The 13,420-nt window shown below is 47.8% G+C and overlaps 1 protein-coding gene and 3 non-coding genes across 5 annotated transcripts; all 4 read left to right on the top strand.

Moving 5' to 3' along the window:
* The first annotated feature begins 3,254 nt into the window (after window positions 1-3,254).
* Window positions 3,255-8,880, top strand: Rpl3 (ribosomal protein L3). Of its 2 annotated transcripts, none has more exons than NM_013762.2 (10): window positions 3,255-3,337; window positions 4,079-4,271; window positions 4,878-5,046; window positions 5,630-5,765; window positions 6,109-6,295; window positions 6,811-6,971; window positions 7,853-7,954; window positions 8,235-8,330; window positions 8,555-8,674; window positions 8,767-8,880. In NM_013762.2, the coding sequence occupies exons 1-10, from the start codon at window positions 3,335-3,337 to the stop codon at window positions 8,809-8,811; spliced, it is 1,212 nt and encodes a 403-aa protein (NP_038790.2). In that variant the 5' UTR covers window positions 3,255-3,334; the 3' UTR covers window positions 8,812-8,880. The 2 variants fall into 2 exon arrangements, with proteins under 2 accessions (NP_038790.2, XP_006521099.1); XM_006521036.2 differs by having other exon boundaries at window positions 3,273-3,337; window positions 5,450-5,765; window positions 8,767-8,869.
* On the top strand, window positions 3,755-3,802 carry Snord43 (small nucleolar RNA, C/D box 43). The gene has a single exon (NR_028281.1). It is a non-coding gene; the product is annotated as a small nucleolar RNA, C/D box 43 (small nucleolar RNA).
* Window positions 5,575-5,629, top strand: LOC115488570. The gene has a single exon (XR_003951711.1). It is a non-coding gene; the product is annotated as a small nucleolar RNA U82P (small nucleolar RNA).
* On the top strand, window positions 8,082-8,158 carry Snord83b (small nucleolar RNA, C/D box 83B). The gene has a single exon (NR_028282.1). It is a non-coding gene; the product is annotated as a small nucleolar RNA, C/D box 83B (small nucleolar RNA).
* Window positions 8,881-13,420: the final 4,540 nt, after the last annotated feature.

Below are 13,420 nucleotides of genomic sequence, written 5' to 3'. Positions count from 1 at the left end.
CTTCCTGAGACTTGTGAGTTGCTTACTTTCTGAGTCTCAGGAACCTCCTTGCAGGACAGAATGTTTCATCTGGGAAGAAGTTGCTATGGTACAATACCTAGAGGTCTGTGCTTTCTCTTTATGGCTGTTCTGTGGGTCTGCATCTCCCTGGTTCCATTTTGTCTCTCTCGGGAAGAAAGAATAGAAGGTCTATGCCAGATGCCTGGACTTTTGTATCAAACGAAGGGCTTCATGCAGGCTAAGCAAATATTATACCAACTGAGCCAAATTTCTAGCCCCAAAGTTCTAATTTTTTTTTCTTTCTTTCTTTCTTTCTTTCTTTTTTTTTTTTTTTTTGGTTTTTCAAGACAGGGTTTCTCTGTATAGCCCTGGCTGTTCTGGAACTTACTTTGTAGACCAGGCTGGCCTCGAACTCAGAAATCTGCCTGCCTCTGCCCCCGGAGTGCTGGGATTAAAGGCGTGTGCCACCACGCCCGGCCGGCAGTTCTAATTTTCTAAAGGCGTTAATTTTAAATTTTATTTGAGTCAGGGTCTCATTATATAGCCTTGTCTGACTTATAACTACCTACGTAGATCAGGTTGGCCTTGAACTCACAGAGATCTGCTTGCTCTGCCTCCTAAGTGCTGAAATTAAAGACATGTGGCCCTATACATGGCTTGAAGACTTGATTTTTTCTTTTCTTTTCTTTTCTTTTCTTTTTTTTTTTTTAAGATTTATTTATTTCTTACATGTAAGTACACTGTAGCTGTCTTCAGACACCCCAGAAGAGGGCATCAGATCTCATTACAGATGGTTGTGAGCCACCATGTGGTTTCTGGGATTTGAACTCAGGACCTTCGGAAGAGCAGTCAGTGCTCTTAAGTACTGAGCCATCTCTCCAGCCCCGACTTGATTTTTTCTAAATATATTTTAGAATCAGTTTATGAGTTTTCCCTAGTCTCATGTAGTAATCAAGGATACCTTTGATCCACTGACCCTGCAGCCTCTCTTACCAAAATTGCACCAACTTACCTGTCCTTATTCTAAATTGTTAAAGGAGGCTGCCTTGAAGACAGGACAGAACCAAAGAGCTTGAGAACTGCCACATGGCCAGGAAGTATTTGTGGACAGAGAACAGGATCAAAGATCAAAACCTGATTCCCAAAAGGCTGGTGTTACTTTTTGTTGTTGTTGTGTTTGTTTGTTTCTTGGTTTTTCAAGACAGGGTTTCTCTGTGTAGCCCTGGCTGTCCTGGAACTCATTTTGTAGACAAGGCTGGTCTCAAAATTCACCTGTGCCTCCCAAGTGCTGGGACTAAAGGTGTGTGCCACCATGCCCGGCTCCTACTCAAAATCTTACACATGGCAGCTTACAACTGTCTGTAACTCCAAGCTCTGACAGCCTCACACAGACATATGTGCAGACAAAATACTGATGCACATAAAATAAAAATAGATAAATTAAAAAAAAAAAAAGAAAGAGGGAAGGAAAGAAGGGCTGGAGAGGTGGCTCAGTGGTTAAGAGCATTGACTGCTCTTCCAGAGGTCCTGAGTTCAATTTTCAGCAACCACATGGTGGCTCACAACCATCTGTAATGAAATCCAATGCCCTGTTCTGGTGTGTCTGAAGACAGTGACAGTGTTCACACCTAAATAAAAAAGAAATAAATCTTAAAAAAAAAGAAAAGAAAAGAAAAGAAAGCCAGGACGGTGGTGGCGCACGCCTTTAATCCCAGCACTTGGGACGCAGAGGCAGGCAGATCTCTGAGTTCGAGGGCAGCCTGGAGCCTGGTCTACAGAGTGAGTTCCAGGACAGCCAAGGCTTCACAGAAAAACCCTGTCTAAAAAAAAAAAAAAAAAAAAAAAAAAGGAAGAAAAAATAATTCTTCTTTTGGGACTGGAGGGACGTCTTAGGAATTAAGGGCTCTTGCAGAGGACCAAGGTTTGGTTCCCAGCACAACAACCATCTGTAACTCCAGTTCCAGAGGGTTCCATACTCTCTTCAAATCTCCCCGGTACTGCACATATGTGGTGCACGTGCATAAATGAGGAAAGCACTCATAAATATAAAATTAAAAAGAGCTTATTTAAGATATTCTTAAGTGGCGCTCCTCCACTTTCAGAAATTATTTTTTAAATTTTAATAAACCTATGTTGCTGTTCGAAAAATAAATTCATTAAGAATCTTGATCTGGAGAGATGGTTCAGAAGTTAAGAAAACTTGTCATCCCACGGGACCCAGGTCTAGTTCACAGCATTAACAACGGTCCAGGGGGATCTGACACTATTTTGACTTTTTTTTTTTTTTTTTTTAGATTTATTTATTTAGTGTATATATGAGTATAGAGGTCACCTGATCCCATTACAGATGGTTATAGGCCACAATATCGTTGCTGGGAATTGAACTCAGAATATCTGGAAGAACAGTCAGTGCTCTTAACCATTGAGCTATCTCTCAAGCCCTTATTTTTTTTTAAAGATTTATTTTTATTTTATGTATATGAGTACACTGTCGCTGTCTCCAGACACATCAGAAGAGGGCATCGAATCCCAGTACAGGTGGCTATGAGCCACCATGTGGTCACTGGGAATTTAACTCAGGACCTCTGGAAGTGCAGTTGGTGTTCTTAACTGCTGAGCCATCTCTCCAGCCCGGTTTGACTTCTGAAAATGTCACGCACGCCCGTGGCGCACATTCGTACACACGGGGGGGGGGGAACCTCACACATTTGTAAATCTGAAATTAAGAACAAAATATGAACGGGACATGACATCTGGAGACTGAATTGGCAGAGACAGGACTTGAGGGAGATGTGCCCGAAATCATGGCGCATTAAAGGCATGGCTTGATTGGAAGACTGAGAGCAATGTTGGTGATCACATCAAAATCACTGGTTAGGTAAAAGAGCAGTTTCATTCAGTCTATCTTAAGAGCTCACGAGAACAACGCAGTCAGTTGTCTCACACTAAGCCTGCTTCAACGCCGTTGTTTTCGTTGCTGTGTGGGACTAGCCCTGTGTGATTCCGTTCTAGAAGTGAGAGGAAGCACAATGCCTCCATTTTTCTTCATTATCATGAAATTTGGCTGCTGCAGAACGCCGTAGTTCTTTACATTCTAAACCTCAGCGTCGACGAGGCGTTTCGCTAAGCTTGAACCCAATCATTCTCCGTAGACCCTATTTGTCAATCCTAGTGGGCGGGAAAAATGTGTGTAAAATGACATTCGATGCGCGCCCTTCGACCCGACGCCTATGCGTCAACACGTTCGCACGCTCAGGGGGCGGAGCCATCACTTGGCTTTATATAGCCTGCACTGGCTCCTGGTCGCTCTCTATCTGCGGCGTGTGGCGGCGAGATGGTACGTATGGCCATGCTGCCTTCTAACTTGGTCTCCTGTGGGCCTGGCTTGTATTCACCTCCCATCGGCGCCATCCCTGGCTCGCCAATCCTGAAAGGATGTAATAGGGGATCGATGTGAGGGCCGCGACCGTCCGGAAATTCAGGGACCTTAACGGCCTTACGGAGGATGTGTGTGGGACCGGCCTGGGCCTGTGTGCGACCCATTTGATATCAGCGTAATCCTAAGGGACTTATGGAATGGGCTGTTTTGTGCTTAATTCGAGGGTAGTGGTCAGTCTGGTAGGGATGGCCCAGGTCTTTAGGAATGCATTGGTTAAGTGGAGAAATTTGGCAAATCGGGTCGGGTCTCCATTTTGGAATGTTATAAGAGTGGAAGGTGCATCTCTAGAGTTCTCAGAAGCCACAAATGATGAACCTTTTGACGGGCGGACAGAAACTCTGTGCTGAATGTCAAGTTCTGATTTGGCTTTAGGAGGGAGTGTTTGAGGCCGACTTGCATTAGACTCCATCTTGATACGCCATGTTGCCATTTAGTCACATGGGATACTCTTGAAAGTTCACCCATCGAGGTTTTAGTATAACTAAGCTGTTTTGTGTTTGAAAGGCATGGAAACTAAAAGCATTAAGCTGAAGTCTTATTGCAGTCTGTCCTCTGATACAATTCCTTTAAATGTGGAACCCTCCTTTGGGCTTGATTGGAAGACTGAGAGCAATGTTGTGATCTCTCCCTTTACCTCAGTCTCACAGGAAATTCTCAGCTCCCAGGCATGGGTCCTTGGGCTTCCTGCCTCGCAAGCGCAGCAGCCGGCATCGTGGGAAAGTGAAGAGCTTCCCTAAGGATGACGCTTCCAAGCCCGTTCACCTCACAGCCTTTCTGGGTTACAAGGCTGGCATGACCCACATCGTCCGGGAAGTTGACAGGCCAGGATCTAGTATGTACAGTACTTCCTTGTCCAACTTGGGCTGTGTGTAATTTTGCCTGTAGTTACAGTAAATTCCCAAAGGAGCACAATAGCTTCATCCTGGGGTGCTTTGTGGTAAGTCTAGAACAAAGCCTGACTTAGTGTGGTAGTGCCCACACTAAGGGAGCCTAGAAGTGTTTTGGCCTAGCGAAATTTAACACAGATTCCTGTGCAGAGTCCTGTTGGGGTAGTTGGTTGTTTCCATGCCAGTGCCTGTTATCAACCCTAGGTACTCTGAAAAGGTAGACACATTTAACAAGTGTATTCTGGACATGAAACCAGACTAGTGATAAAGCTCCTCTTTGAGACAGTCTAGATAGCACATGGCATTTTGCTACTTCAGTGGTGATAGTCACCACCTGGCATGGTGCCTGTTAGCAGCCTTGCAAAGTAAGTGGAGGTTAGAAACTTTGGCTCAATTGTTAAAAGCTGCAGTTGGAGAGCCCGCAGTTCTGAAGAGCAGTCCTGGAAGGCCCAGTATTCTGATGCGGAGACAGCCATTCTGTCTAAATGGATGCTTGTATGTGCTGGGGTATTTGTGCTCCCACTGAAGCTTATGCCTGTTTGTCTTCACAGAGGTGAACAAGAAAGAAGTCGTGGAGGCTGTGACCATTGTGGAAACTCCCCCAATGGTGGTTGTGGGCATTGTGGGATATGTTGAGACCCCACGAGGCCTCCGGACCTTCAAGACTGTATTTGCTGAGCACATCAGCGATGAGTGTAAAAGGCGCTTCTATAAGAACTGGTAAGAGGCTCTTGGGTTCCCTTAGAAGTAAGGGACACTCTGAGCTGGGATGTAAAGTGAAGGAAGTTGGATCAAAGGTTTTTTGAACCAAAAGCTGACTGTTAACCCTTGAGGGTGCTGGTCAGTCCTGGTTAGCAGAAGTGTTAGAGTTGCTTTGACACTGAAGTGGCAGGGAAGCTGGAAAACAAGACATCCTGCATCTGGGCCTTAGTGTGAGGTAATCCTTTGAGGCTTGGATGCTGGCCTTGTCTGTACTAGATAGGTCCCCTGCCTCTGGCCTGAGCCCCTGACTTCCACTACTATGAGATGTGCCCCCAGATAAAGGGATGTTCTGGTGCCCTGGAGCAAGAGTTGTGTGTTGTGTATATTTGTGGCTTATATTAACCTGTGGACCTCTGCTCAGCTCCGCTCGGCTCTGCCCGATGAGCTTCATCCAGGCTCCGCTTGCCGGTGGAAAAGGCTCCTTAGAAGCCGGCAATGAGCCCCATCCCCAAATGGTGCCAGTCTGCCTTCCTCTCACCTGTTGCAAGGGTGATGAAGGCCTGCACCGGGCCCCTCCCCCAACTGTGCTCTGCTCCTGAAGGCACAAGTCTAAGAAGAAGGCTTTCACCAAGTACTGTAAGAAATGGCAGGATGACACAGGCAAGAAGCAGCTGGAGAAGGACTTCAACAGCATGAAGAAGTACTGCCAGGTCATCCGCATCATTGCCCACACTCAGGTAAGCACCTAAGGTTTGGGGCATTTTGCAGGCATTTTGTGATCCGAGGGGATTAGAGACATTTCTGGTGTCTTAAATCAACCAGCAGAGGGCACTGTGACACTGAGGCTTGCTTCTCTAGATGGTCTTACTGTGCTCTATCTGACTAATCTGAAATGATGGTGTGAGATTGGGCCAAGTATTCTGTTTTCTAAACACATTGCTAGTTAGGAACCATTTAGTAGCTCATGCATGAGTCCACCAACCACTGGCAAAGTCAGGTCTATTGGCTTTGAGCTTCTGGTGATTTACTTTCTAGTCCATTTGCCACCAGCCTGATATAAGCTTCATCTGCTTCTTTTAGATGCGTCTGCTTCCTCTACGCCAGAAGAAGGCACACTTGATGGAGATCCAGGTGAATGGAGGCACTGTGGCTGAGAAGCTCGACTGGGCCCGAGAGCGGCTGGAGCAGCAGGTTCCTGTGAACCAGGTGTTTGGGCAGGATGAGATGATTGATGTCATTGGCGTGACAAAAGGCAAAGGGTACAAAGGTAAGCTTTGCTGTAGTTTGTGGGTGATAATGTGAGACCCTGGAACGTACACTGGACACAGCACCAAGTGATGCGGTGGCAGCGTTTCCTTGCCTGCCTGCCTTCTGGGAACAGCAGTCAGCTGGTCAAGTTGACCAGCTTTTAGAGAATGAGCTAAGAAAAGGAGTAACACCTCAAATATGTGGACCCAGTCAGTTGACCTCACCCTTAATGCCAGGTGGCCATGAAGGACAAATTGGGCTCCCTAGAGTACATATCTGCCTCAAACCAATAAACACATGGCAACCTCTGGCCACATAGTGACACATGAAGCTGCAAATAACTATTTAGGCAGACAACCATCCAGTCTGATTTTAAAATAGGACAGGAATGTGGGGTTGGGATTGAATTCTGATATTCAGATTTACCCATTGTTAGATAATTTTGTAATCAGTGAACTAATCACAGGTATTTTGAGTACTCATTGGGAAGGGACAGGAACGTGCCCAGCCCCATGAAGTTAACATTCTTTCCAGGGGTAACCAGTCGTTGGCATACAAAGAAACTGCCCCGAAAGACCCATCGAGGTTTGCGCAAAGTTGCCTGTATTGGAGCCTGGCACCCTGCCCGTGTTGCCTTCTCTGTGGCTCGAGCTGGGCAGAAAGGCTACCATCACCGAACAGAGATTAACAAGAAGGTAAGGCTGATTGGGGATCCTGCAAATGAGAGAGGGTATTGGGTTCATAGAACAGTCAGTCCTAGGAATCCATGACACTGCCTAACCCAGGTTTAATTAATGCCCTAACCCTTTCCCAGGAAATTTTTGTTGTTATTGTTGGAAATTTTTAAAGGTTCAATTATAAGTAGTTTAAAAAAATTTGAGTATACTGTAGCTATTTCCTGACACCACTGAGGGCATCAGATCCCTGTACAGATGGTTGAGAGCTCTACCATGTGGTTGCTGGGAATTGAACTCAGGACCTCTGGAAGAGCAGTTAGTGCTCTTAATCACTGAGCCATCTATCTCTCCATCTCTATAAGCAGTTTTTATGCATTTTGAGATAACAGCAGCATAGCATGCGCTGCCTTGGAGTTGTAGCAGTCCTGTGTCTGCCTCAGGATTATTAGGATTACAGGCCTGAGTTGCTACCATACCTAGATTTAGTAGTTTAAGATGCTTGGTAATGGCCGGGCGGTGGTGGCGCACGCCTTAATCCCAGCACTTAGGAGGCAGAGGAAGGTGGATTTCTAAGTTCAAGGCCAGCCTGGTCTACAGAGTGAGTTCCAGGACAGCCAGGGCTGCACAGAGAAACCCTGTCTCGAAAAACCAAAAAAAAAAAAAAAAAAAGATGCTTGGTAACTGTAAAAGAGGAGCCGCTTACCTTTGTCCCAAGTTCTAGAACAGAGTTCCAGCAAATAGTGTTTTAATCTGGCCCATTACATGGGAAAACACAATTATAGACCTCCCACTTTATGCTGATTTGGGTAACAGGCCAGTCACTGACATTCAGGGTTTCTACCTGACTTTGGATGCTGGTTCTCAGGACTGACTTCTCAGTTGTTGACTCTCATGTGCAGATTTACAAGATTGGTCAAGGCTACCTCATCAAGGATGGCAAACTGATCAAGAACAATGCATCTACTGACTATGACTTGTCTGACAAGAGCATCAACCCACTGGTGAGTGCTGGGGGCTGAGCCTTAGGATATATCTGGGACAGGACCTGCCATGCGTGCCTCTGCACAGCAACTAGCTGAGTCCACTAGGTGGGGTTGGTGAAAGATGTCAGAATCAGCTGTTCTGTGATGAGGCTCTGGAATGTGCGCTGGGCACAGCGCCCGAGAGAGACTGAGGAATTATTCCCTGTTGCCTTCCTTCTGAGAACAGCCCTGTTGATCTTAGTTGCCTCTGATACAGCTAACTGCCCTCACTGACCAATGGCTTTCTATGATTCCTTAGGGTGGCTTTGTGCATTATGGTGAGGTGACCAATGACTTCATCATGCTCAAAGGCTGTGTGGTGGGGACCAAGAAGCGAGTACTTACTCTTCGTAAGGTGAGACTGATCCTGGGCTCTAACCAGTCATTCTGGGCATGGGGGATCACAGGCCTTGAGCTATGCGGAAATTGGCCTGTCTGGGTATTGAAATCCTGGGGAAGGGTGGACTTTGCATTAGCCTTTTACCCACTCTGTTCTGTGTCAGTGTGGTGGCTGTTTGAGCGGGTGCTAAGTATTTGAACGCTGCTTGTCAGCTGCTAAGCATTCTTTTTGGCCCATAGTCCTTGCTGGTTCAGACCAAACGTCGGGCCCTGGAGAAGATTGACCTGAAGTTCATTGACACCACCTCCAAATTTGGCCATGGTCGCTTCCAGACCATGGAGGAGAAGAAAGCATTTATGGTAAGGACCTACCTGGGCTGGGGTGCCTGGTCTTTGTTTGCCTCCTTGGCTATGTTCAGAACTAATGAAACTCCTCTGTTTCTCCTCTACAGGGACCACTCAAGAAAGATCGCATTGCCAAGGAGGAAGGAGCTTGATTCCAGGACCACTTTGTGCAGATGGTGGGGTCTCACCAATAAAATATTTCTACTCACACTGGTTTTCCCACATTTCTTTTTTTTTTTTTTTTTTTTTTTGGTTTTTCAAGACAGGGTTTCTCTGTATAGCCCGGGCTGTCCTGGAACTCACTCTGTAGACCAGGCTGGCCTCGAATTCAGAAATCCGTCTGCCTCCCAAGTGCTGGGATTAAAGGTGTGCGCCACCACGCCCGGCTCCACATTTCTTTAAGAGCAGTGGCCAGCCTGGTAGCCACTAAGAACTGAAGAGCCTAGTTTAGCAACATTTGAGTTGTTGAATGAAACTGACAGGTTTGCAATGCAATGCCTAAAGCAATTGTTGGGGCTACTGAAGAGTAATGTGTCCCTAATGTATCTGTCACAGCTTCTGTATCCCCTCCCAGTCTGTACAGAGTTTGGGTCTCTGTTTCTTAGGTATTATTGATTAGGCCCTAGGCCTGCTAAAACGTGCAAAAGGTTGGGTTTGATCTACCTGATGGTTTATAGTTGGCTTGCTCTCTATCTAGTATTACCATTTAATAGGCCAACCCTCCTTAGAACAGCTTGGTTTGGCTCTGAGGCTCTAATAGGAGCTTGCATCCAATCCAGATAGTATGAGTCTGGGGTTTGACCCTGCAACCCAGTGAAAGTGGGATTGATGCTAAATCGGGTGATGATCAGCAACTTGAAGATGTATAGATTGGTATAACATTGTCTACATCAGATTAAAGGCTGCTCATGAGCCTCTGGCCTTTCATAATAGTGCTGCAACCCTACATGGGAAGAGGCTTTGGAGGTCTGCAGAGGTGGATCAGTGCTAGCTGTTGATGCTGTTTGGCAATTTAGGCTGTACTTCAGGCGTGGGCCACCAGGGGGTGGGTGTAGCACATACATGGTGAAAACCCAGCAACACTCAGTTGCATTCTCACAATATCTTGACCCCAGGCTTGGGCTCTTTTAGGGACCTCTTAGGTCTGAAGGAGGCATTGAAAGATTGCCCATTAGTGTGGCCAGTATCAGACCCCCAGAGCAACATTCTCCAGGTTAGGACCACATGTAGCCCAGGTGGTTGTATACCAGCTGGGACTCTTCAAGTGCTGGAAATATACACCCTGCTGCCTCTCAGAATAGTTCTTGGTGTGTTTACATTTAATCACCTGCATGGATGCAGAGGCAGAAGAGGAAGACAAATGAAGTTGAGCCACCTTGTGGATGTTAGGATGTCTGAATGCTGGCCCTAGCCCAAGATGGCAGCCCTAAGATACAGGCAAGGCCTGGTTAGTCTTCAGAGTCTGGTGCTCACTGTACACTAGTGCCATTGCTGGAGTACTGGAAAGACCGTCCTGAAGCTGCTTATCTCAGGAACTTGTGTGGGGAGGCAGGTTATAAATGCAGAGAAGTCCAAGTAACAGGCTGTCCAGTGATGGGGGCCTGAGCAAAAGACAGGGTGAAGCTCTGACATTTTCTTAGGAAGTAGCAAGTGAAGAGGCTCTGTGGACAGATATCTTGGGCTCTGGTCCCAGCTCCTGAGGGAGGAGAGCTGAAAAAGCCAACTGCAGGTTCCCTTGATCAGAGCTTGGTACACAGTAGCTCAAATTTTGTGAAGTACAGCATCTGTACCAGGGTGGGAGACCCAGCATTTCTGCAAGTTGCTGGACTGGGCTGAGTCATTGCCTCTCCCCACCCTTCCCATGTAAGTCCCAGAGGGTGTGCCTCCGGTGCCTGTGGCATATTCTTCTCACCAGAACCCCCAGACAGGCCTCACTGGAACCCCGTGGTGACAAAAGGAGTTCCAATCTTGGGGGAAAAAAAATACCTGCTGAGAATCTGAGCAAGTGGGAACACAGGGAAGTACTAGTGGGGTTGCAATTGCCTTAAAAGGCACGACTGCCCAAAGAGGCAGGCAGCCCTGGCTAGGCCTGCCACCTGGGCTCGCCTCAGTGCTATAACCTGGATCCTGGTGACAGTCTTGCTGGGGTGGCCATGGCCCCAGGCTGCCTCCTTCCTTAGTACAGGAAACCCCATATTCTGCCAGTTCTCAGCAAGCAGCTACTTGTCTGGTCTGGTTTTGCGATCCCTCTACCACCCTTCCCTCTACTGAAGCCTCTAACAAGGGCCTGGTCCTTGATCCAGCGGCTGGCCGACTCCCAAGAGCCTCATAGTTCCTTCTCTCCAGTCTAGCCTGAGGTCTTCACACTCAGAATCCTTAGGGCCACTCCTTGACATGGGTTCCTTACTACCCCACAGTGATACAGATGCAGAGCTGAGGTCGGGAGAAGGTACCCACTGACCAGCTGTGGGGTGGGCACTGCTGGGACTGAGCCCAGGCATCATAAAGATCACGATGCTAGAAGCAGCTGTCAAACCTGGTCTGGCTCCTGGGGGTTGGGTAGGGGAGGCAGCCTGCCTGGTGAGCCCCTAGTGTTTCACACCTCTGGCTGGGCTTCAGTCCCTACCCCTGCTATTCCCTAGTCACAGAGGAAGGTTTGCTTCTGAGCATGTGTGATCCTTACAGCCGATAGGAGTCTGAGGTAGAGAAGCTCATTCCTTGGAGTAGGGAAGCTGAAGGCAGTTGCTGCCTCAGGAGGTTAAGCTAAGCACCTGACTACTGTGTCCACTGTCTAAAACAAGCAGGACCACTAAGGCTCCATGAGGGGTAGAGGGGTGGTTCCCAGTATTTCTGCAGTCCCTTGAATCCTGTCCTTTCCCTTCCCTAAGTTCATCTATGGGCTATACCTCCTTCACAGATGGGGGTGATGGAGTGCTTATCCCTGACGACAGGCAGTGAGGAGTCAGATACAACAGTGGGTCCCCGAGTGGCTCCAGGTCACTGGTTTCATGTGATTATGGAGAAGTGGCCCTGATTCCCTCTGTTCTACTCAGCCTGGCAGAGTCAAAGGCTGAGGGAAGGTGCTAAAGATAGCCGAAGCAACCACTTCCCCATCCCTCCAGCCACCATCCACTTGCCACTTGGCTCCTCCAGCGGGTTGCCTGGCCAGCGCCCAGCCTGGGACATGACACAGGGTGCTAGGTGACAGTGGCTGACCTGTGCTTCTGCAGGTTTATCCTGTCATTCCACAGATGATAATCCAAGCAAAGGGACAGCAGTCCCCATGTGCACAGTATATGCACTTTGACCCTGACACCACCCACCTTTCTCCATACCAGAACAGCACCACTAAGGTGCGTTAAACAACCAAGCCAGTCACCCGTTCATCCATGGAAGGTCTGGGCCCGGGGCCCTTCTGCTGGAGAGCTGCTGGTTCCGGCTCGCCACTGACCTCAGTCTTTGGGTCTTGCACTGGGGGAATCTCAGCAGCTCTATCCAATTGAAAACAGCAGTGCAGCTAGGTATGTGCTGTTCTTTTTGTCTGTTCTGTTTTGTTTTTCTGAAACAGTGTTTCAGAAAAACACTGAGTGCTGGCAAAAGACTTTGTTTCTAGAAGCCAAGGCATAGAGCAGGAAGTCAGACCCAGGCTTCCAGGGTCTCTTCCCTGTAAGGGCTTTATTGCTCTTTTCCTCTAAGGCAAGGCCCTCCTGGCTGAAAGGCCTACCATGGGTCACTTGTTTGTTTGTTTGTTTTTTGTTTTTTTGTTTTGTTTTTTCAAGACAGGGCTTCTCTGTGTAGCTGTGGCTGTCCTGGAACTCACTCTGTAGACCAGGCTGGCCTCGAACTCAGATTCGCCTGCCTCTGCCTCCCAAGTGCTGGAATTAAAGGCGTGTACCACCACGCCCGGCGGTTCACATTTTTTCCTATGCCAACATTTATGAAGCACCTACTATGTGTTGGGCTCATGGAATGCCCCTTAGCCCCATTCCAGGTCTGTGAATATTTGCTGGATGCCTGAACAGTCTTGTAAGACTTTTTTTCTGGTCTGGAGAAGCAGGGCTGTGAGAACCAAGCTAATGCCCCCAATGAGGCCTAGTGAACAGCTATGCTCAGTCTTGCACCCCAAAGATTTCTATTTTCAGGTGGGGTTACCCAGGCTGGCCTGGATCTCACTATGTAGCCCAGTCTAGCCATGAATCCTGATCTTTCTGCATCAGCTTCCCAAGTGCTAGGGAACTCCAGGCACATACCACCATGCCCAGCTATGACCCAGACCTTTTGATTTGATTCACAAAACTAGAGGCGGCACTTAGCAGTCTTAGGCAGGGCTAGCCTAGGCCCTCCACTTGGCAAAATAAAACTCAGTGGAATGAGTACTGTGCAGTCAGGAAGCTCTGACACAGAACCACCTTTCCATCTTCCCTGGACACTGTACTCTGGTCACAGCAGCCTGAAGCTACCTTAGTGCCTTCTGCAGCTTGTCCCTGCTGCTTGTCCTGTCCGGTGTGGCCTCCACCTGTAGGCTGGGCTGTCTCAGAGCAATTTGTGCAGGCACATAGTAGGTACTCAGAAACAGATGGTCAAATAAAGTACCTACTGTGTGTTTAAGTTCATCAGCCTGGATGAGTTAGGGTTTTTGTTGTTGTTGTTGTGTTGTTGTTGCTGGGTTTTGTTTGCTTAAGATAGTCATGTAGCCCAAGCTAGCCCCTTATGTAGCTGAGGAAGACCTAGGACTTCTGATCCTCTATCACAAGCCAGCAG

The sequence above is a fragment of the Mus musculus genome, chromosome 15 (assembly GCF_000001635.26).
Source record: "Mus musculus strain C57BL/6J chromosome 15, GRCm38.p6 C57BL/6J".
Taxonomy (NCBI): domain Eukaryota; kingdom Metazoa; phylum Chordata; class Mammalia; order Rodentia; family Muridae; genus Mus; species Mus musculus.
Note: the sequence above shows the minus strand (reverse complement) of the source record. Positions and strands in the feature narration are given on the sequence as shown.

Coding starts and splice junctions, on each gene's coding strand:
- Rpl3 (NM_013762.2), top strand. Junction 6,296..6,810: donor AAAAGGCAAAGGGTACAAAG/GTAAGCTTTGCT, acceptor CATTCTTTCCAG/GGGTAACCAGTCGTTGGCAT. Junction 8,331..8,554: donor GAGTACTTACTCTTCGTAAG/GTGAGACTGATC, acceptor TTTGGCCCATAG/TCCTTGCTGGTTCAGACCAA.